General features: G+C 44.0%; 1 protein-coding gene across 1 annotated transcript; it reads right to left on the reverse strand.

Moving 5' to 3' along the window:
* Positions 1-1,322: 1,322 nt before the first annotated feature.
* LOC115530936 (signal transducer and activator of transcription 5B) lies at positions 1,323-23,896 on the reverse strand. Its single transcript, XM_030339785.1, has 19 exons — positions 23,728-23,896; positions 20,821-20,973; positions 19,297-19,453; positions 18,962-19,051; positions 18,410-18,587; positions 17,979-18,109; positions 17,221-17,372; positions 16,192-16,347; positions 15,223-15,402; positions 12,961-13,048; positions 10,825-10,947; positions 10,082-10,174; positions 9,072-9,284; positions 8,607-8,701; positions 8,242-8,384; positions 6,874-7,029; positions 6,411-6,462; positions 5,667-5,759; positions 1,323-4,952 (listed from the first exon to the last, which is right to left on the reverse strand). The coding sequence occupies exons 2-19, from the start codon at positions 20,946-20,948 to the stop codon at positions 4,829-4,831; spliced, it is 2,352 nt and encodes a 783-aa protein (XP_030195645.1). The 5' UTR covers positions 20,949-20,973; positions 23,728-23,896; the 3' UTR covers positions 1,323-4,828.
* Positions 23,897-24,992: the final 1,096 nt, after the last annotated feature.

Raw genomic sequence — 24,992 nt, forward strand, 5'->3', positions numbered from 1 at the left:
GAGAACTAAATATGTAAAATAAAACGTGTTAGGCCAGGGCTATTACATTCACAGTTGAAGAGGATAATAATGAGTATTATTCTATAATACTATTCTATAGTGCACTATTCTATAATATTAATCGCAGGTGCACTTTTGTTATATGTCCAAATATAATTATGAGACATTATGCATGTAACTATAATACATTGAATAATTGAAAAATAATTAAAATAGATTCTCAATGTGACTACACACTGGGAAAATGTGAGAAAGTGGCGCATCATGCTAGTGAATGGAAAATGTAGACACACACACACACACACACACACACACACACACACACACACACACACACACACACACAGTCAATTTTATCGTTGAGGAATCAGGAAAGGGACATCCTGTGGTTCTAGGCCTGGGCGGGGGAGCTGGAAACACCCAGCCCTCGAACAACAGGAACGCACAGAACAAGCACGCAGCCCAACTAGCAGCGATCATGTGGGACACAATACGACTTCCAGCCAGCAGTAAACATCGCAATTAACCTAGTATCCCCCGGCATCAAAAGTACAATGTGGTTTTAAATAAACCGTTAAAATCACTATGGACGTTTGGTAAACACCATCACACGCATGCTTTATATAGATTAAATTGATGTATAGCGTTCTTACACTATACTCGCCGTACACAAAATGGTCCGGTTGAGTGGCGCCATCTGCTGGTGGATTCGTTGAAAGGGTCTAAAAGGCTTGTAAGAAACAAATGGTAATATGGGACATGTTGGGATTGGGGTGACGAAATATCTTATCTTCTTTAAATAGAAGTGTAAGTGGGATTAATTCTGCATGTGCACTTAAAAGGAGACAAAGCACCAGATCATTATTCATTTTTTACAACTAAAGCACTCCCTAGGATCACTAGTGATGTCAGCCACCCCAACAACAGTCTCCTTCGGGGAGACGCTACCGTCTGCTGAGGTGAAAGAGGAGTTTCTTTCCCCAGGCCATCAGACTGTTAAACCAGACTGACAATGTAACTTAGCCCACCACCCAGTGACCACCCAATCATTATTATAATATTGCACTTCATATAGTTGAATTACAGCCGGACTGGTAAATAAGAATTTCACTACGCATTGTCCTGTACAATTGTGTATGTGACAAATAAATACAATTAAACTAAACTATTAAAATGTATGAAAACAGGATAACTGGGGTCAGGACTTGTGGTATATTACATTTTTAATTTTAAGAATACCCAGAGCTCCTATAGATTTAGCTCATTGGGTTAGAGGTTGTGTAAAACCAACTGAAACCAATAGAAGCACATCAATGCATTTATTCATTCAATGATTTTTATTTTATTATAAGTCCAAGTTGGAAACATGCCTTCCCTCCCAATAATGGGAAAACAAGATACTTCCAAAGAGTCTGCTTGCATATAAAACTTTTATTCCCGACTTCATTACCATTCATTAGCTCCTATGCGAAATCCCATCGTAAAACAAAAATCCACATTCTATTTGAAAAAATGAATGAGTTTCCCAATTGCACACTTTATACAAAAGAACAGCAAAAGCACAAAGCAATTAGCAGAATTACAAAGGACAAATCAACACCATTGGTAAGGAAACAATGACTATGAACAGGACAGTACATAGTTAATATTAAGCATAGCATGAAAGTGCTTGTTGTCTTACTTGCATTTGTACATAACACAATTATGTTCATTCAAAAATCTAAAATCGGGCAAAGCAAAAAACACAAAAAGACACAAAACACCAAACAAAATCATTGACTCTTTAAAAATGTTTAAGTCGCTCATAAAAAAATAATTACTTTATTGACTGAGACTTGGTTATCTGTTCCTGAAGATTGCTCCTGATATTTCTCTGTCATTGGTAACACAAACACAGCTTAGGATCTCCTAAACGGATAGAACAACCACAGGACAACGCAGAGTTGATTATCAGTAAGGCCTTTCAAGGTAGCACCCAAGCATCCTACATGTTATGTTTAACATGACAACCGAAATGGACCTAGAACCAACCTTTTGTTACCATGTTGGGGACGGTTGGATTGAATACACATTATTCGATTGAACTTCCGAAATGGGACAAAACAGAGTAAATATGTGTGCCTGTGTTTTAAGATGGGTTCGTCATGAGCTGCAGACGGGTTTCAGATATGAAACATGAGTTGGACTTTTATTCATAATAGATGCATAATAGTTGATAACATAGAACACGCAAACAGCATGCAACAAATAAATCCTAACCATGATACTCGTTCTTAAAAGTAAAAAATTGAATTAAAATGGTTTATTTTGTCCTGCCTGGACGCCACGTTGATGTTTGCACTGACCGGTTTTATCTCACCCCTACCACCTGCCACTTATAACCAGGAAGATACCAACTATTTCATATTTAACCAGGTATAAGAGCATAAATTACAGATATTTTATAACACAAATCATAGGGTAACGCTAATTTAAGATATTCTGAGTGGGTATACTTTGACGCACATGATTAAAAAAGAAAATGCAAACATCACTGCTGAAGTTATTCAACCTTTTCCAAGAGTAATACACTTTTTGTATGAAAATAATATGATATTGCCGTATTCGCATCGGCTGGTGGTCTATAATACAAATTTTTTGTCACTCTGATGTCTGCACTGAATGATCTGTTCTTCCATGTTCTTCTAGTCCCTGCTTGAACTATTGTGACAGAACACACTATGTAATAATAGACAAATTCACAGTTTTGTCGGTACGAACACACCATTTTAGATTTATTTGTAAAGATATAGGGGGGCTTAAGTACTCTAAAGGAGAATAAATCCCAATTAATAGAATCGGCTTTATAATGTACAACAAAAAACTAAGACTTAAACTGAAAGAACACTGTCCATTTTGGCCAAAGAATGCTATGGCAGAACTTTACAAGAAACAACAGACACAACATTTTGTCACCTAGCTGCAGCTTTCGGCAACCCTCCAAACCCATGCGTATTGTTAACAGTGAGAGTGTAGCTGACGTTCACATTCCTCTTAGATGAAATAGCATGTGATGGACGTCATGGGACCCAATACTGAGCCATGCTACCACCATGCTAGAGATTATTTTGGTTGGACCACCGTCTGAGGGACTGTCAACTCCTGGTTGGTTAGTTAGGGTTCAGGAATGCTGACTACTGTTTGGTTAGCTGAAGTTCAGGACTGCTGTCTGTTGAGTTAGGGTTCTGGGGCCTCATTACAGAAAAAATCCTAACTTCTCATCCTAATTTAAATTAGGGACTCAAAGATAGGAATTTCCTTTCTAATTTCCTATTACAGAAGCAGTCCCTAACCTGTTGGCCATTTTCTATCTTATTTTTGGCATCCTATCTTATCTTAATTTAGGTAACCTTTCAATCCGATTTTTTGAGTGTGCATGAGATTGGTAAAATGAGTTACTTTTACCGTTAACAGAGACTGTTGAGGATCTTTGTTAATGACGGCAAGCTAGTAGCACTAGTACTACGGTCATGGCGGGTATTGTTACAGAGAACAAGAAGAGGTAGTAATAAAGTAGTAAAGTAATTCTTCCACCAAATTCAAAATTAAATGTCTTTGCAGGCGATAAAATGAAATTTAAATAAAAAATCTAACAAATCATTACGCGGTCTCGGTAGCCTTTTAGCCATCACATTTCCATTGTGATGTTCCTCGTCTTCATTGTCATACAGACCTACTAGCTGTGCTGCTACCATTTTATTCTGTTATTGAGTTATTTTGAATTTAGGACAGGGTGTATGGCCACCTAACTTAGGGATCCTAACTTAAGAAATTCCTAACTTAGGATAGTTCTGTAATGGCTAAATTCCTATCTTAAGATAAGATAGGATTTCTTCATAAAGTTAAGTTAGGAAACCTCCTTCTGTAATATCAAAACCCCTAAATGCCTTCCTATCTCAAGATAGGATAGGATTCGGAGTTAGGAAGTTTCTGTAATGAGGCCCCAGGACTGCTGGTTGGTTAGTTAGGGTTGAGGACTGTGGACTCCTGGTTGGTTAGCCAGGCTTCAGGAATGCTGATTGCTGATTGGTTAGCTAGGGTTCAGGACTGCTGACTGCTGACTGCTGGTTGGTTAGTTAGGCTTCAGGACTGCTGACTGCTGGTTGGTTAGCCAGGCTTCAGGACTGATGGCTGCTGGTTGGTTAGCCAGGCTTCAGGACTGATGGCTGCTGGTTGGTTAGCTAGGCTTCAGGACTGATGGCTGCTGGTTGGTTAGCTAGGGTTCAGGACTGATGGCTGCTGGTTGGTTAGATAGGGTTCAGGACTGATGGCTGCTGGTTGGTTAGCTAGGCTTCAGGACTGATGGCTGCTGGTTGGTTAGCTAGGCTTCAGGACTGATGGCTGCTGGTTGGTTAGATAGGGTTCAGGACTGATGGCTGCTGGTTGGTTAGCTAGGCTTCAGGACTGATGGCTGCTGGTTGGTTAGCTAGGCTTCAGGACTGCTGACTGCTGGTTGGTTAGCCAGGCTTCAGGACTGATGGCTGCTGGTTGGTTAGCTAGGGTTCAGGACTGATGGCTGCTGGTTGGTTAGCTAGGCTTCAGGACTGATGGCTGCTGGTTGGTTAGCTAGGCTTCAGGACTGATGGCTGCTGGTTGGTTAGCTAGGCTTCAGGACTGCTGGTTGGTGAGTTAGGGTTGAGGCTTCAGGACTGCTGACTGTTTCTGTTGTTTGGTTAGCTTGGGTTAAGCACTGTTATAGCTTGAGGTTAGCAAGGGTTCAGGACTGTATACTGACGGTTGGTTAGCTTGGAGGTTCAGGACTGCTGACTGCTGATTGGATAGCTTGGGTTCAGGACTGAGGACTGCTCCACTGGTTGACCATGGGACGCCGTAAGAGCTCCTCCACGTGGCGTGCCACATCCATGGTGTCGTCCAGGTCAAAGTCCCCGTCAGCGTCCAGCATTGGGTCACTCCTAGCAGCAGGAACAAAGATTCTCATGGAGAACAGGGTTTGACTTTTGTCTTGGGTTTTCTTTTAAACGACAAGGGCAACCCCTACATTTCCATCTAAGATGGAGGGGGATATTCCGATGTTTTGTTCATCTAATAAGCATCGTTGATTGCGAGCGAACCAAACAGCGATGTCTTATGTTGTTGCATAGCGGTGTGGTGCGCAAGCGGCCGTTTATTCCAAATACCTTTTGTAGTCCTTAATTGTCTACATCGTTACAGCACAAATTGTCGACCGACTATCAGAAACTAAATATATTGACATGAAAAATCGAAAATATTATAATAATGAAGAATATGTCCATCATCTACTTTTAACACTGCTCCAAAGTTCTCCAGTTTATCTTGTGTGGTTTGATAATCTACCCTTCTCAAGGTAATTACCTTCGAGTACCACAACTTCACCATAAAATGTCAAAAAATGACCAGCATAGAGACTGACCATATGACAGCCTATTTAATCATTATTTAATTATTATTTATAACATTAAATAAATCTTAAATCTTAATCTTATTTATATTAAAGTTTTGGTGCAGTGTCTGATAAGAACACAGAAATTGAACGGTCGAACCTGGATCAACAAATGATTTGTATTTGTACACTACAGCACAGTACGAGATCTGAGAAAGACTTGGGACAAGCAGAGGAGGTGTGGGTTCCCCACTGAGAGACTTACATGGGGGGGAAGATGTTGAAGGTGGTGGTGTTGCTGATGGTGGGGGAGGCGGCCTGCTCCATGTAGACAGGCTCAGGGTTGGGTGTAGTAAATCTACGAGCAAACAACAGGGGATCAGAGAGAAATTCTAGACAGGGTTGGGGTTCCTGTGGTTCTTGGGTCGCGACCCATTTTGGGTCGTGACCTGACAATTCACAGAGCACTCAGAACACTGAATCTTTTCTCTGAATCCCGAGTCCTTATCCGTTTAAAGGATCCTAAACAGTTCAAGGAAAGGGATTCTGGGATGCTCGGAGATTGTCTCTCGGGGCCGACGAGAGGGAAAAGCTGAAGGACCCGTTGCTCTAAAGAGGGTTAATTCGTCCATTTCCGCGATTGATGTTGCAAAAGCATTGAGGAGGTGGGGGAGAAGGAGTAGTGTTGTAGGGAGATGAGATGTTTGAATTATTTCATATGTAGGGCAGGGCGTGGTGCAACATCCTCTGCCATTACAAACATTTTATTAATATGAGAAATATGAACTAGTTCTCATCGCGTACATATTGAAAATGAACAATCCCTTCAGAGCCTCACAGACTCATCCATAATACAGCTGGAGGGAAAACGCTGAAATATGCTTTTTCTTTGTCAAATTGTATTTTATATAAATGCGTGTGTGTGCTTTATTCATATTCCAATGCTGGTTTGGATTTAGTGGAGGGCTGACTTTGAGGTTAAGAGTTCATGCAGAGTGGAGATACTTACTCTGGCACCACCTGTTTGATCTGTGGCTTGACGTATCCATCCACCGCTTTGGCTGTGACGAAAATAAACATGATCCAATACATTTATATTCATATAGAACAATTTGATGATGGAACTAGATACATAAATCATGCAATTAGTACTCCATAATTAAAAGCCCAAGATAAGGAAATGGTTTTCATGTCAAGGTATTCCTTTATACATCATTTACTGAGTTAGGGTTAACCCTTACATCAAACCCAAACCCCTATAATAAAGCAATAGAACAACGCTTATTACTGCAATATGTAATGTTAATTAATGTACCCTTATTATAAAGTCTTTCCAAACAATTATAGTCGTACCAGAACCAAAACTCAGGGGAATATCTGCATGTAGCATGAAAAGTTGTAAACACATCCCCCCGAATTACACCAATGTGGGAGGGTCTTTAGCAGACCAGGACCGAACAGGAAGTGCTTACAGAGGGGCGGGGTGTAGTACTTGGCGAACACTTCGTCCTTGGGCCGGTCGGGGTACAGGAAGAGCAGGTGGTTCAGGTCGCTGATGCGGTCGGCCAGCGAGCGGATTGAGAAGTCCTTGGTGGTGTAGGGCAGCAGGTTCCAGACAAGCCGCTCCCCTGAGGAAAGGAAACACCCCCCCCGGTCAGTCCCCGATCCCTCAGACATGTCACTGGCTGGGGAGATACACTGAGGTTCAACAGGTTACCGATCAGAGGGACGAGGGCCATGGGTGTCGAATGACGATAGACTGGACTGAGTATTGTGAGTCGTTTCTCTTTAAGAGAAAATATGTTGGATGAAGAATCATCCGATTTCTAGCCAAAACCAAGAGGCAGCTTGTACAATTCATTCCAGGTTTCTCTATGGTAATATATCATATTGTAGTCATTATTATTTGTCATTTGTGAGTCATTCCTTAGTAAGTTTTTTTCTCTCAGGCATATATTGACTTGACTGATTCCAAACATAATCCTAGGTGTTTCTCTTGTGGGGATGGAACTCTTATCTTCAAACTTATATCTACCAATATCTAAAAAATAATATCTACAAACGAATATGTACGGCTTTGGTTGCCTTGCCTTCTTACTACCACTTTAAAGTAATAAAAAATATTGTCGCATTCAAATCAAAACACAATCAGACCAGGATCGCCGTCCTTATCCATGGCACTGAAACCTTGCATTGACCTAATACCGTCAGCAGGGGGGGCTCAAGCGCTACAGCAAACTCGTAAGAAAAGGTGAGTCATCAGGCGCCTGCCATCTTTCGCAATCACCACCTGCAGTTGGTTTGCTAAAACCCACAAGTTACCATGACAACTTAGGTTTCTCGGAAAATAATGATGCAGTTAACACCAATCTTCGGCGACAACTTCTGAATATTGGTTTGCAACGTTGAACTCATCATTTCCTCTTTAATTTCTGCATCACTTCAAATTATTCAGTCCATGGTTGCAGACTGTATTGTTATGCATCATACGTCATGTAGCCTCCGTATAAACCCCGGTAAGGTCAAAACTCCATTTGTGATCTTCAGTTAAAAGCTGCGTGCATTTCTGTTCTGAGTTCATGTGAACTCCAGAGATTTCATCTCAGGCGTCATGCGACTTCCACATTCGTAATCTCAAAGACTAAAACCGCTGGATTCGATAAGCCCTGCCCAGCCTTATGTCTCTCTCTCTCTCACACACACACACACACACACACACACACACACACACACACACACACACACACACACACACACACACACACACACACACACACACACACACACACACACACACACACACACACACACACACACAAACACACACACACACACCTCACCTGTCTTGTTGGGGTTCTCGGCCACCCAGGCGATTGTGATGCCTCCGATCTCAGAGTCGCTGAAGCGCAGCAGGAAGGTGCCGTTGGGTTTGGACAGCAGCATGTCCTGCGCCTGCTGCTTGTTCACGAAGCCCATGATGGCCCTGAGGGAGCAGAACGCCACACCGTGGGTCACATCGGGGGGAACTGAGGCCTCGCCGCGTTACTCCCATTTAAAAAGTTGGTTGTTGCAAAATAGAATTACAATTCAATTACTTATCTAGATATAAAAATGCAAATCCCCCATGAGAGTAGTTTGATTGCACTCCATTATACATCATGTTGGCAGTGACCACAAGCCCACAACCCTTTTTCTCTTTAGTTACCCATCATTCCAGTGGGGCTTGAGATGTTTCTTCATGAGCTCCACCACTCCGTCAAACCACTGCCAGAAGGTGAAGTTACGTCCTGGCAGACTCTCCTACACAACAGAGCAGATACCGTTTTACAACATCAGGGATCCTTCCTTCACTGTTTACAGGAGAATCACTACGGATAGCGCTATGTCAATTGAGCAGACTGAAGGCTCAGTTATGGTTCCATGTCGCACACACACACACACACACAGACGCTTCGACGCGGTCGTGAACCTGTTTCGGTGTGGACCAATCACAGCCCTTGCTGCTGCGTCGCCTTGACACAAGGTAAAACATTTTGGGAGGCGCACGTCAGGGCCTTGCGGTGGAGGCAAGGATGGTCCGCGAGGACGTCGTCGGTCCGTAGACCCCCTTGCGTTGCGTCGACGTGGGACCATAACTGAGCCTTCTGTGTGTGCCCCGGCGGCTCCTTACTCTGTTGAACTGGGACCAGGAGATGGTGACGCTGCTGTAGTCCTCGGGGTTGGAGTTGTTGTTGTTGCTGGGGAAGGCCTTCTGCGCCAGGAACACCAGGTTGTCCTCCGCCAGGCCCCGCCCGCTGTGCATCTCCGCCTTGTACTTCATGTCCAGGGCCTCGCACAGCTGGGGCCACAGCACCTTGTCGGGCACCATGAACGGTACCCTACCCTGCGGAGGGGGCGCGTGTAAGCCACTGGAGGGGGTGAGCCGTCGCGCTTCGTTCAGCGCGTCTCCGGCACACCGTGTACAGGCGAGACGGTGTAACGAGGTTCAGGCTCATTGTGTCGAGTTAATGGACGCACTTAAACCCCATTGTGCCTTTTATCTAAAACCTGAATTTAATTGCAGCCCTTTCTTCTGCTCAAACCCATTTAAAAAGATGAGCGTCATGCTCAGAGCATAAAGGCTGTCCCACCTCAGAATTAACTCTAGATGAATGGTCTGAGATGAAACCAAAGTGAACCAAAGTGACGTCTGAATGGAAGGTACACATTTCATTCAGTCCTTCTAGTTGCAAAGTTTGCTCGTGCTAGGCTAGCGCACGGAAACGGTCAATACTAGCCTGCTAATAAAAGAGTCTTACCCACTACACAGTAAACCCGAGGTAAATACAATTATAATGCCAGACTATAGATGTAAATGTCTGTGTTGAAAGAATGTTAGAAATAAAACTAACCTTGCATCGCATGAATCATCATCGCATTTTGAGGGCCTACTTTCTCAGCAACAGTGGAATTTAACCTAGGTATCAGTCCGCCGCTACCGTAGCCTACTACCAGGAATATAACACTGCTGCTGAGACACAGTAAGTCCCTCAAAATGCAATGCAATGCAGAAGGATTGAAATGCGTTGAAAACTGTCACCAATAATAAAGAACACCAAGGCTAACTTGGGAATCAGGCCCTATGTCCAAAATTGCGAACTCCCCCTTTAAGAAGACGCGTGGAGGGCATGGCATACTCACGGGCTCTGCGAAGGCATTGTCCCACAGAACGGTGGCGGTGGCGTTGTTGTCCTGGCTCCCGTGGACGATGACCACCACGGGTAGGGATAACGTCTGGAGAAGGGATGTCAGGAGGCAAAAGCTACAACTAATCATGCACAATAAAAAAAACAAATCAATGGAAATCATCCCAATGGTAGGCACATCATGTGGAGGCTGGAGGTGGAGGCTCATACAACTGTTTCGATCTCTATTTGAGTTGCGATATCTCACAGACAGTTTTCCCAATCGAAATTTGAAGAGGGCTTCAGAGTAGGGCTGAACGATTTGAGGAAATAATCGAATTGCGATTATTTCGACCGATATTGCGATTGCGATTTAGAATGCGATTTTTTTTTTCCAAGTTTCTTATGTTCTGTATTATTCACTAAACAGGAGATCAATCAATCATTCTATAGTATGACAAACACAAAAAGGAAGAATTCAACATATAAACTGCTCTTTCCTTTAGGCCAGGCCTATGTGTTGAGATGAATTGATGAATGAATTCATAATATAACATCTTCACTTTACTATTGAATTTATAAATGAAATAATAAATATGAATATTACTTATCTCTAGTCAGTAACAGTAAGAAATCAAGTAAAGAAATTGTATTAATTATTTTTTTCACAGCCTTTGCGACTTGCATATGTCGGTTTGAATGCGATTAATCGTTCCTCCCTACTTGAGAGGGTCAGCCGTGCTCGCGTGGCGCGCTCACCTTGACGTGGAACACCAGCTCGTTGCCCCCCACGCTGAACTGGGACTCGAACAGCACCGTGAACTTCTCCTCCGTGACCGACTCCGCCCCCCGGCGGTCAGAGCGTTTGATCCTCTTCAGAGACTACGGAGACAAGAGGACGCAGAACAACTGACAACACTACACCGACAGTAGCTAGGTGCTGCTACACCAGCAACACCCCACAGCAACACTGGTATCGTGGACAATTTCCTAAATCGATTCGATTTAGATTCATACGGTTCTGAATCGATTAATCACGATTCGATTCAATTCAATCTGCTCTTAAATAATTAAAATGGCTCAACCGTGTTACAAAATACAAATGTACTTTATTTTTTCTCTTCATCTTAAGCAACAGGTTTTAAGTGCAAACTTGTAAATTGGACAGTTTAAACTTGAGCTGTAAACAAAACTGTCTCAAGTCTCAAAAGTGCAATTTTGAAATTAGAAAGGAATTGCAAGTGAAAATGTACTTGAACTACAACATTCCATCACTGCAAATTGTATTTATTATTATCATTAGAGCTATGATGCAAATGGTAAATACTAAGCCTGCGGTGGCCTCTGTACATGGTTATAGGCTATGGTAATATTTGCTTTAGTAAAACCACAACCGTCGGTGCACCAACCGTTATGGTTGCAATTTGAATCCATTTCAGCACACGTCGTGCCGCATCCGTCCTTCTAAAAAATGTAATTCTAATTATTATCCATATAAATATTATTCCTGTGCATTTTAATGTTTACTATTTTTAGTTTTAATAATGCACACCACTCACTGACGAAAAAAATAAAATAAAAAATAAAGGAAGACGGTCGAGTCTGATTCTCAGAGTCGACTCAGATTCTCAGACTCAGATTCTCTGAGACGACTGCGGGGTTTCCCGACTGATGATTCGAATCATCCACTTTCGGGGGACAGCCCTACTCACTACACTAAGCTAGGGCTGCTCGATTATGGGGGAAAATAAAAAATCACGATTATTTTGGTCCATTATTCAAATGATTCTTTTTGAGTTTGAAAACACGATGCAACAAAAAAGACACAAAAACACTAGCAACACTACACGACCCTACACATGTACACTACACTGACCCTAGAAACACAACACATGTACACTAGCAACACAACACTGACCCTACAAACACCTCACATGTACACTAGCAACACAACACTGACCCTACAAACACCTCACATGTACACTAGCAACACTACACTGACCCTACAGACACAACACATGTACACTAGTAACACTACACTGACCCTACAAACACCTCACATGTACACTAGTAACACTACACTGACCCTACACATGTACACTAGTAACACTACACTGACCCTACAGACATAGAGGAAGCAGCTTATGTACACTATCAACACTACACCGACACTTGTAGTAGAAATATTAACATTGTGTGCTATAATATGAACGCAGTAGTTAACACTTCATTACACTGCTTTGGATTCAATAAAGTCTGTGTGTTAAACACTTCAACCAAGAACCAAAACGAAGTGAACTGTACGATGTATTCACTATGCCAACTGTATAACTACCGTACCCTTCGAGAGGCAACTCAACAAACTGCAACGGGACAGAGGCCAACCTAGTCTGTTCGCTTTCTGTCAGGGTTTCCACTACCCTTGAGTCTCTGCAGACATTGAGGACACAGCTCATGTACACTAGCAACACTGTAGCTAGAGAATCAACCAAAACGCTGAAAAGATCTCATGCTTTGAGAATTATGGGGAGTCAAAAGTGATGAAGTGGCGTGAATAAAAACAGATGGAGCAGCTGTCAAATATTAAAACGACCATCTCCATGCAATTGATTTAACGATCCTATAAGGAATTCGAACGACCCCCTTTAGCAATGAGCTGTGCCAAAGCCCTGCGGACATAATCGCTGGCAGAAATCAGAACTCAACTGCTTTTGCAACAGAACCGAAGATACTTAAATCAGGTTTTGATCCTGAATATAAAGTTGCATGTATACCTTCGATGAAACGACTAACACTAAACCACCATAGTGTATTGATTAATGGTGAAATAAAGCCATTCAATAATATATTAAACAAAAAGCAAAGGGTAAGGTGACTGAAGTTCAGTCGAGGTACCATGTTCCTGAAGTGAGCGCTGAGAGTGCCTGTGGCCTGATGGTACTCCATGACACAGTTGTTGTTGAGGATCTCTCCGCTGCTGTCACTGAAGGAGAACAGAGAACGCATGGTGTGGGTTAGGATTTCACAGATGGAGAGTAGAACACAAAACACTCGATCAGGGTTAACAGTCACTGTGAAGAGCAGAACACAGAACACTAGGTCAGGGTAAAGAGTCACTGTGAAGAGCAGAACACAGAACACTAGATCAGGGTTAACAGTCACTGTGAAGAGCAGAACACAGAACACTAGGTCAGGGTAAAGAGTCACTGTGAAGAGCAGAACACAGAACACTAGATCAGGGTTAACAGTCACTGTGAAGAGCAGAACACAGAACACTAGATCAGGGTAAAGAGTCACTGTGAAGAGCAGAACACAGAACACTAGATCAGGGTTAACAGTCGTGAAGAGCACAACACGGAAAACTAGGTCAGGCCAGGGTAATCGATCATTGCTGAAGAGCAGAAGACAGGTCAACACTAGGTCAGGTTGAAATGTTCCCTGATAAGATCAGAGAACACTGTGTTTACCGTAGTTTTGTTTGGAATCTGAATTGGGAGCTGGCGGGTTGCCTTGCATGGTTGACACCGACGTATGTGCATGAATGTGTTTATGAATGGGGGAATGTGTGGAGCGCATTGTACGGTGCGGCCATGGGTTAGAAGAGCGCTGCATAAGAGCAGTCAATTCACCTTACTACTGCGAATCAACCATCCGCAGCATGTTAATATCAGATGCCTTAGTTTTACTCTAGGGCTGCAACAACGAATCGATAAAAAAAAATTACTAAAAGCGTTGGCAACGAATTTGGTCATCGATTCGTAGAGTCGCACGATTAATACGTCACTCGTAGGCACGGCACTGTTTACAGCCAGCCGCCGACAGGTTGTTTATGGTTCATGCACGCCCACAGCGAGCTTTAGTGTGAGCGACCACAGCTTGTATTTTGGTCATATATTAACACTGGACTGTAGGCCTATATAAAAGTGTTGTACCTTCACCGTCTTTGGGTTAAAAAAAAACTCCTTCAACTCAGTATCCTTCTAGTACAACCAAAAACTCTGTCAGCTGCTGCTGCTGCAGACGGTTTGCAGACGGGCTCGGAGTCGGCACCGCGTGCATCAACAGTCAATCAAAGCAGCGGTAGTGATAACACAACCGGATGGTGTAGAAAGTCCCGTCAGTTAAAAATAGTAATCCAGTTTCAAATCCATGTTAAAATCGGCAGGATATAGAGCAAGTACAGTGTCAAATGTGATATGTTCAGGTTGGCTCAGTAATATGATTGATTTGTTCAAATGCAACACAAAAAAAAAGAAATATGACATTTTGGCGAAAACTTGTTTTCCCAGCAATATAAAATAGATAGTAAAGATGGAATTATGACCTGTTTAACGTCCTATCTTGAGCTATGATCATCTTATCAGCTATTAAAGCAATAATACAAGTTCTATTTCAACAAAAAAATAGAAAAGGTTCAGGAGTCTCGGAAAATGGCATCAATTTCATTAAAAATTACGATCTTATCGGTTAACCGGTTAACCATGGACATCCCTTATATACTGTATCTATATATAAATGTATATCATACATTGTATGTTTTTTTCTGTTATCCCAGTTATGTTTTTTTATTTTTTTTATCATTAATATAACTTTTAATAGTTCCGGGACGTTGGAGCAATAACTTGGGTGTTTCACAGTCTGCACTGTGAATTTGAGATAATATTCAGTTTTTGAATAAAGATGCGGCATTTACAACAGTTTCTTTTTTTTTAACCGTTTCATCGATTAATCGAAAAAATAATAGATTATAAAAATAAACGTTAGTTGCAGCCCTATTTTACTATATTGAAGTTAAGCTGGAGATAACCATCTGTACACTGTAACCGCCAAACATTACCTCACAGGATTTAAACCAAACATTTTGCAGACTACTGCAAAGATAAACGCATTTTGTCATTGTCAGCAACTAAAATGTACGATTTTTAACTCCCCATAATAAAAACTAGATGAGGGGTTGTTGGTCATGTTTTACTCATAATATGAACTAAATAGAAGGTTCTCATCATGATAATGTGTCTGCTTACTTGACGTTCTACTCATCATAATAGAAACTAAATGAAAGGTTCTCGTCACAATGGGGGGTCTGCTTACTTGATGTTCTACTCATATTAATATAAAGTAAATAGAATAATCTCTTCACGATAAATGTCTGCTTACTTGCGCGTGCTCTCGTTCTTCAGCAGGGCCTTGGCCTGCTGCTCGCTGACAATGACCGCCTTGACCTGGGGGGGGTTCATATGGACGTTCAGCTTCCCCCCCACCAGCAGACGCACCGTGGCCGCAAACTTGGTCTGCGTCTTCAGCACCTGGGGCGGCTGCTTCTCTATGATGAACGTACTGCGGCCACACAAGAGAACGATACACACACGCACGTTAGAACCAAACCACAGAACCGACACACATTAACGTTGGTGTGGCACCCCCTTATTTCAATCTACCGCTCAGATATTCTTTCTTGGAGGAAGGCGCAGGGAGTCAAAACGCTATCACAGCTCTTCAAATCTACAGGTCCATATCATTTGTAAAGCCATTAATCACAGCTCCAGCCTCAAAGAGCTTCCCATACCCCATTAGAAAACACCCCATTACCCTGAGCCAAAGAGTCTCACTTAGTTATTTAATTGGATTAGCTGGAATTTGGTGTGGAAATAAACGACTGCCAAGCCGAGGACTGACACCTCATGCACTTAAACTCCCGCCCCCTGGCGCTGATTGGTCCGTCAACGTCTTGGGCAGGGGTCACCAACCTTTTTGAACCTGATAGCTACTTCATGGGTACTGAGCCATACGAAGGGCACCCAGTTCTATACACTCTTCTGAAATAACAAATTTGCTCAGTTTGCCTTTAGTTATATATTACTATTAATGATTAATGATACTCATCTATGTGAAGACATGTTAATTAATTAAGTCATGTTAATGATTTCGCACAATAATTATCAACAATGACTTAAAAAAGGTGGGAAAGAGTTGTTCAAGAACGAGTAGTGCTATTTTTAGAACAGGCCTGCGGGCGCCTCATGTGGTCCTTGCGGGCGCCATGGTGCCCGCGGGCCCTGTGTTGGTGACCCCTGGTCTAGGGAGTTGTGATTTGGTTTCAATGGGGGCGATACACGCCAGGCCTACCTGGTGACCAGGGCTGAGATGATGTCGGTGATCTCAGAGTTCAGCTTGCTCAGGAGCTCCTCCATCGGCCCGGGGAGGGGCAGCTGCTGGGTCAGGTGCTCGCAGCGCCGGATCTGCTGCCTGTTCTGCCAGATCATGTCGGCCAGCTTCTCACACCTGGCGGCGGTGGAGCACGGAGCGCAAGAGAGAGGTGAGCACCCGCTGGCAGCATTACGGCCATCGGTGAAAATGCAGAAATAAATTTCAACCACACAAATATTCGTAGGATTTGAGGATTAGAGCGTTTAAGTTGTAGATGGGGGTGTTCCCCTTTTTAGTTATATATGCTATATAGAATGAATTTATTCTATATGCATTACTTTGTAAAAACAGATACTTTAGTCACAAAGTATGCTAGTCTGTGTTGTAAGCAATGATTTTAATCTCTTGAATAAATGATTAATAAATGATTGCATTTTATGTTACTGCGTTTATATAGTGGAATCTCACTAGGTACTCTATGGAAGTAACAGCGCCCCCTCGATGTTCAACCATCACTGCATCGTATCACATTTCATTCCACGATTGCTGCCTTGCATTGGAATGAAGAAGAGTGATTGAAAATAGAACGCAAGAGACCACCCCCCCCCCCCCCCCCTAGACTTCACTTCAGGGGCGCTCCGGTTTCCTTGAGGGCGAACGGCCCTGAAAACCCCCCCCCCCCCCATAACTCAAATACGGGGTCTAAGGCACAATGCACACCAGTGGCCTCCACAGTTGTCTCCTGAGCGACAGTTTAACTCTCAACCCTACTCAGTCAAACCCAACCGAGTTAGCAACGAGAAAAGCCTGTGCGATAAAGTCACTGCCCTGCTGTGATGTTACGAGAGGGGGGGGGGGGCGGGTGCTCACGGCAGAGCAAATGGGAGGAGCTTGACCCGGTCAAGCTCCTCCCATTGGCACTGCCGTGAGCACCCGCTCAAGGCACAGCCAAGGGGTGGAGCTTGACGTTGGCTCTGCGGCGAGCAGCCCCTGGGGAGGTGAACGCACCAGGACTGGAGGACGTCCAGGCCCCCCTCCGCCGGGCCTCCGTTGCCGGCCAGCTGTTGCCTCCTCTTCCACTGGATGAGCTCCTCGTCCAGGATCAGCGTCTGCTGCTTCCTCAGCAGGTTCACCGTCTTCTGGTGCTGCTCTGATAGGTCCTGCGGTGGGCCGACACACACACACACACACACACACACACACACACACACACACACACAGACACACAGACACACAGACACAGCCTGAGTACCATCATCACCGTACACTATCAAACCCACACGCGCACACTCAGTATCTAAAGCGCTTTGGTATAATAATTCATTATGAGCATTTTGTATTATCATCCATCACTGCCGTCTAGTTGGCTGGAGAAAAATGCTGAAGGGGGTAGTAGGTTTGTACCAGCTGCTGTGTTCAACACCTCAGAGAGTGTGTGAGTGAGTGAGCGAGTGTGTGCATGTGAGAGAGTGAGTGAGTGAGAGTGGGAAAGAGTGTGTTTGTGGGTGAAAGAGTGAGTGAGGGTCGTTGTTGTTCCTACCAATCTATATTTCTGCAGGATGTGTGCATGTGGTTCCTACCAGTCTATATTTCTTCATTGTATGTGTGTGTGTTTCCCAAAAGTCTGTATTTCTGCAGCGTGTGTGTGTGGTTCCTACCAGCCTGTATTTCTGCAGTGTGTGTGTGTGTGGTTCCTACCAGCCTGTATTTCTGCAGCGTGCGCGTGCGCGTGCGTGTGCGTGTGTGTGTGTGTGTGTGGTTCCTACCAGCCTGTATTTCTGCAGCGTGCTGGCCTCCCTGGTGAGCCAGGCCTCCACGGTGGCCCTCTTGCTCTGCAGGGTGGTCTCCCGCGGGGTTCGCTCCGCCAGGGGCAGGGTCGCCAGGCTGTTGATCTGGGCTACACACAGAACATACAGAGGGGGAGGGTCAGAAGAAAAGGTAGGGACACAGGTGAGCTCGGGCATGTTGAGTGTCATCTCAGCACCATTAAAAGTGTGTCTCTTGAGACACAAATAAATCAAAAAGTTCCTACCAGATCCAAACCCTAGAAAGGTGCATTTCCCTTTGTTTGTCGAACGGTTAAGTACTACAATTGAACATTCTTCTTGTAGCATCCTGTGAACACCCATAGGTGTCCCCTAGCTTGCAGTAACAGCAGTGGTGGTGGTGTCACCGGACTGCACCCGCCCGTCCTCACCCTGGATGCGGTGGTTCTCCTGGTACTGGATGATGAAGTACTCCTGGCTGTGCTGCAGCTTACGCAGCTCGTTCTCTGACTCCTGGGTGGCCAGCCGCAGCTCCTCGAAGGCCTGATTGATCTGCTGGTGGCGCTGGGACAGGCTGTCCAACGCCTGCCCCGCACTCCCACAGCTGGCCTGGGGTCGGGACACGGCAGCATGTTCATAACAGACCGTTAGTATTAGTGCAGCAGCAGTGGTAGCATTAGCATTAGCAGATGTAGTAAAAGTAGCATTAACAGAATTAATATTAGTAGCATTAGCAATAGTAGTAGTATGAATAGCATCATTAGCAGTAGTAGGATGAGCAATAGTACTTGTAGTAGGATTAGTATCATTAGTAGCAAGAGCAGTAGTAATGCTAGCAATGGCAGCAATAGTAGTAGAACTGGTATTTTCTACTACTCAGAAGGAGCAGGTTTCTAAAGCATGCTCGTTCTGCCCTTTCTGCTCTCTCTCTGCAGCAGCTTCCATATGTACACCATAAATAACCTTTTCGAGGTTGAACTCACATTGGTGGCCTCTTGCACAAGCCGCTGCTCCGAGTGGAGAATGTGTTTTATGCAGCGGACCAGCTCAAGAGGACAGCGGTCATAGGTGCCCTGTGGGGACGGACACACGGACACGGACACGGACACACACACACACACACACACACACACACACACACACACCACACACACACACACACACACACACACACACACACACACACACACACACACACACACACACACACACACACACACACACACTTCAAGAGAACAGTTTGGACCGGCCAACCCCGTTCACCCACCGGGGTGTTTAGAGAAGCGCTGCCACACACGTTCCCGCGGGCCCTCTGTACCTTGAGCTGGGTGGCGTAGTGGCCCAGCTTGATCTTCAGCAGGAAGCCGTCCTCGCCCACCTGGTGCTGGGCCTTCCGCTGGAGCTCTGCCATTAAGCTGTCCAGCAGGTGCTTGGCCTTTGCCTCCTCGGCCGGGTTGTCGAGCTCCACAGAGTCCCTGGAGGCGGAGGGTTAAGATCACACACCTGACCGTGGTCTCATCGGATGAGGCGGCTGAGCGGAGGACACTGGCTGGACAGACGTACAACCAGCCGTTTCTGATCGGTCGTAATATCATACTTTTGGGAAAACTAGGGTTAAACCAATCAGACTTCTCGGGATGCTCGTTAAAAAGTCATATTCATAATTATTATTGATAATGTTCGAATAATGGTCAACGAATAAATTGTCTCTCATTGGCTCATGTCCCACACGTTGAGAGCACCTTAGGGAGGGTAAAGGCCAATTTCCACCGGAACCGGCACGGCAGCGAACCGGTCGCCGAAAATAATAGAAACCATTAAAGTCAAGTAGGCTATTCCACTGGATACGGAACCGGCACGGCACGGAACAGTCCCCAAACCGGCACTTCGTTTACGATAATTGCCTCTACTATTTTTGAAAGTTGCCGGTTCGCAGCCAGAACACTAACTCTATAACATTCTATAATACAGGGTCAAAAATTAAAACACCTGCCTGAGATTTTCACATTTAGCTGGTGAATAGATTCAGGGTTACGTAAACCATTGCTTGGCCGGTAGAGTTCTACATTCCAGCGACAGACAGAGAGCTGCATGTTGTACTTCAAACTAATTGTCAATATGACGACAGCCAGCCCATAATGAACAAACCATTGTTGATATCAGGGTAGCATTTAGTTCATTTTTGCAAAGTATCAACACAAACTTTGTCTTGACATCACTGGTTGGTTGTGTGTAAATCCATGATGGTGGTGCCCTAACCGCGAAAAAAAATTAAAACATGACCGTAAATCTCTCTCTCACCTTGCCCTCCCAACATGACAGTACAATATCTCTCTCACCTATCTCTACCAACATGACCGTACAATATCCATCTCATCTTGCTCTACCAACATGACAGAACAATATCCATCTCATCTTGCTCTACCAACCTGACAGAACAATATCCATCTCATCTTGCTCTACCAACCTGACAGAACAATATCTCTCTCACCTTGTTCGACCAACATGACAGTTCATCCCTCTCTCATCTTGCTCTACCAACAGGACAGTTCATCCCTCTCTCATCTTGCTCTACCAACAGGACAGTTCATCCCTCTCTCGTCTTGCTCTACCAACAGGACAGTTCATCCCTCTCTCGTCTTGCTCTACCAACAGGACAGCAGAACATCCCTCTGTCACCCTGCCCACCAAAGACACCGGTTCCATTTTATCCAGGTATACTAACATCCTTCACCCACTCTCCTTATCCTGCCAAATCGACACAGTCCACCTTTTCAGTGACCGACCACCGGCAATGAGAGCCTCCCAGTGCGTCTGGGAGGGCGGCGCCCGTCCCCCTTACCAGAGCTGGCTCTCGATCCACTGGGCCAGGTAGTGGCGCACCTCGATGGGGAAGTGCTGACCGTAGAGAGCCTGCATCTGGTGCAGTGCATCCCCCTGCAGCTGCTGGGCTTGGATCCACATGGCCATGGCCCCGCCTGCCACTCCCAGTCACCTGGTGGCCAGCGGGGAACAGCTCAGGTCAAGACACAGCGTATGTATTAATTATTCATTTCTATATTGGCTCATGTTAGTAAAAAGTACATTTAAACCCGCCCACACTTTTGAATACATGCTGATCGGTTGTACACTGATGATTTACCAAGATTTTTTTTCTCACATGACCGAGGGATGTCCCCATTGGAACAAGATATGATCTCCTAACCATATATTGTGTCAGATGTGAAAACCCAAGGGGTTCTGGGAATGTTATGCTATTAAAAGGTTTTGTGATCATGAGTCGAGTCAGACACCGACGAGAGGAGACCAACGCACGCACACTCATCCAAGTGCCAGCAGGGAGTTACCCTACTAAGGTGGATTTTTTAGTTGCATATGCACCGGTAGTCTCAGAGAGAAGCCTAGTTCAGCTAACTAGCTGAACTAGGCTTCTCTCTGAGACTACCAGTCTCTGAGGTCAGGCTGGAGAGTCCTCATGCAGTGTGGAACTAGCTTGAGATGACTGACACTGTTCTGATGTGCTTTGATTGCAGGATGATTCTGATAAAGCACTGATGTAGTCTGCACTTCCTGCTCCAAATTTGATGCGTGGGAGTTTGCTGGTTAGTGTGGTTGCAAAGCAATCCGCTGTCATTTTATTCATCAGTCTTATTTTCCGTAATGAGGGACTTGAAATGCTATATTTGAATTTCAGAGCGGATATTCAAAAAAAACAAATAATTCAGATGACCTTTTAAAATGCATATTGTGTGAATTTGAAGGTGTTGGCATTTTCTTGTGCGAAAATTCCATGGCGTTTTTAATTCAATACACTAGGCAGTGATTTCCTTCCATATATGGGCATAATTTGTCACGCTGAACCGTTTTGGCTCGAGGAACCATCGATTTTTCTGTACCGGTTTTTCTTGATCCATTTTTTGTTCCTAGGAAGTTTTGAACTCTGAAAAAATTACCTCTTAACTCAAATGACACAAAATGTGGTACACATTTCCCTTAGTCATGTCCGACCTTAAGATATTTTTTTATAGTAAAAATGGCCGAGGTAGGGATAAATAGAATACCATTATGCAAATGACCCTCAATTAATCAATCAATGACAAGTCGGCCTGCGAGTAACCCCGCGACCTAAACCTGGCTGAGAACGCGGTAAATTAGGTGTCTATAGCATATAAAAGGACGTCACCGTGTGTCAATGTAAAATCAACAATGTTGGTGAGCACCCACTGGGCTACCATCACTCCGAAGGTGAACAAATCAAGAGTTATAAAAGTGGATGAAAAATAACATCAAGAACGCGCGCGTGAGCGGGTCTGACTTTCAGCGTGCTCGCTCATTAGCATAGTGAGCAGCATGTCTTGACACGCGCACAGAAGAACACGTGCACATAGGACGAATTGGCACTTGCGACCACGTTACACACGTCTAGTTACTTCTCATCTAGGTCGTCTACTATCACTGCTAACTGAGGAGTCATCACTTTACTTTCACTTTTCTTTCACTTTTTGACAGTGTAGCGAGAACTGTCAAAGAGAGTGCTTTCACTTTGTCTAAAATGCCCTAGATTCTGTTCAATATTACCTCCCGTCAGGAACTTGAATGTATGGGTGACCACCCGGACTAGATATAATACATATCTCTCACCCGTGAGGTTTCACATTCTCAGGATATTATATTTTGCATTAAAATGGTTTTAGGGCTGTGTTAGCCTTTCGGCTTTAAGGCTTGTTGACCAGTCCCGAGTTAATGCAGGGTTAGTACATGCTAAGGACAACTATGCAGCAATGTGCAGGTTATATGCTCCTTATGCAAGGGCACAGTGTGTAGCAATTTGAACACATGCATTTTTTGTGTTCAACGCGTCAACGTTGAACACACATTTTACAGGAAAAAGTGCAGAGTTGATCCATTGTTGAATGGTATAGATCTCACTAGAGATCAGCTGTCAATGCATTGTTATTCCTTTCCTTCCCAGGTTACCCATGGCATCAAAAGGTAACACACCTTTCATACAGGCATAAATTGTGTTCTGACATAATGTGTTAATGATTGACAAATCAGCCATGCATAATCAAACATTGGGACGACTTATGTAAACGCTTAACAGTAGTCCTAAATGAAGGTCACTTAATAACAATTTTGTATTAAATAACTATTATATTTCAATATTTGGGGACCCTTTTTGGAGTTAAACACACAAGTGTATCATTTCCACATTTCCTCTTCGTTTGAACAGAACTAAAAAATACTGTTAAACCTGCCAAGATTGTACATTCAACCCCATTTTTAACATTGACTGTAGATGTGGACATGAGAAATACCGTATTGCACAACACAATTTTGGAAAATCTGAAAATGAGATACTAACGTCACCGGAAAAAAAGGGGGGAAAGTCGATGATAAAGGAGTCAATGCTGAGGTTTAAATATCAAATTGTAATATCTAATGTCTTACACCCCGTTATTTACCACTAGAGAAGGAGGAAGCTGCTCGTCTCTGCGCTGACGTTTACGTGTTCCCTCACCGTGACATTTTAAACCAGTTTATCTGGCCCCAACAGACACATACACAAAGCATACATGCCATTCTGGGCCACGTAATTGTGTGTTTTTTTAGTAACACTCTGAGCAGTACATTGTAGCTACACGTAGTTCACTAGCTTAGCGTAGCATGCTATTTCACAACAAGAAGTCACGATACACGTCTGAAAGTTTTACTTCTTCCCAAGTACCGGTGTTAACTTGGTTCTTACCTTTAACAGACCACGGTCGATGTGTTATTGTAGTAATACCATGGACGAGGACAGCACAGCAGTCCGACGGGGGTTTGTGTAACACTATAGGGGCTAACGATAAGACATCAGAGCGATCCTGCAAGGAGGAGGCAGCTGTTGATCAGAGCAACACCATAGAGGATAATGACTTGGAGCGTTATCCCGGTCTACTGCTATGCGTTTTCCGGTCTACCGCTTCCATTGCGCTGTATACGTGCTTTATTAGTCCACGGAAATGAAATAATAATGACAAGATCAACAACATTCAAGTCAAGGAGAATATATATGTATGGAATTTTCCGAAGCAATATTATAAACATAAACCCCGGCGCTCGTTCTCCCCCATGTAACTGAAAGTCCCGCCCCCTCTCGCGAATAACGTTCATTTGGATCATCCTGCTCCAGGCGTCCGTGTTGACATGAGAAAGCCTGGTGAAGAGTCAAGAGCAGCAACAGATTATTGCTGCTCATTTCCGCCAACTCTGTCCCCCACCACCGGGAAAACTAAAATAAACTACCCAGGGCGACTCTGGTGGTTGGCGATGATGAAACTATGTTTCGAAGATGGACTACTGAAAGAGTATCCAGGATATTTTGGCCCTTGCGTTCTTACCGCGTTGTTTCATGCAGGCTGTATAAACGTGGACAACTCGGTGAAAAATGCACCTTAATTACAAAGGTTGAAATATGTGATATACTTTTTTTAATATGATAATAAAGGCTCCCAGTCACAAAAGTTAAACGAAATAGTTGTCACATAGAGAATGGTTGCTCACGCTCACACTCCTGTGTCCAACCATATTTATGGACATTTATTCCAATTAGCATGATTGCATGAAAAAATATTGTTGGTCATGTTGATCGTTTGTGGCTTTAGTAGCCTATTTCTTGCTGCAAAGACGACTCTATCTATGGATGCCACTTATATAATTCCGGTCATTTCACTCAGGGCACTTCCTAAGCAATAAAGACTATCCGACCGCATCCTGTCTGTATCTTCATTGGACGTTATCTTTATCTTCCCCTGTATGTCGTGTACAATGACGTTCTGTGTGATGACGAGAGAAGCACAACCAAAGCGTCAAAAGCATTTATAGCCTACATCTGTCCACTCTCTGCTAACCCGAATCAACCATACGGCAATATGGGCACTGTTACAAGTGAAGGTGCATAGGTCACAGACGGAGTCGGGCTGTATCTCTCAGCAACGTGTATTAACCGGCTGTGCACATAACAGAACTGAG

This window comes from Gadus morhua, chromosome 18, assembly GCF_902167405.1.
Source record: "Gadus morhua chromosome 18, gadMor3.0, whole genome shotgun sequence".
In the NCBI taxonomy this organism is placed as follows: Eukaryota; Metazoa; Chordata; class Actinopteri; order Gadiformes; family Gadidae; genus Gadus; species Gadus morhua.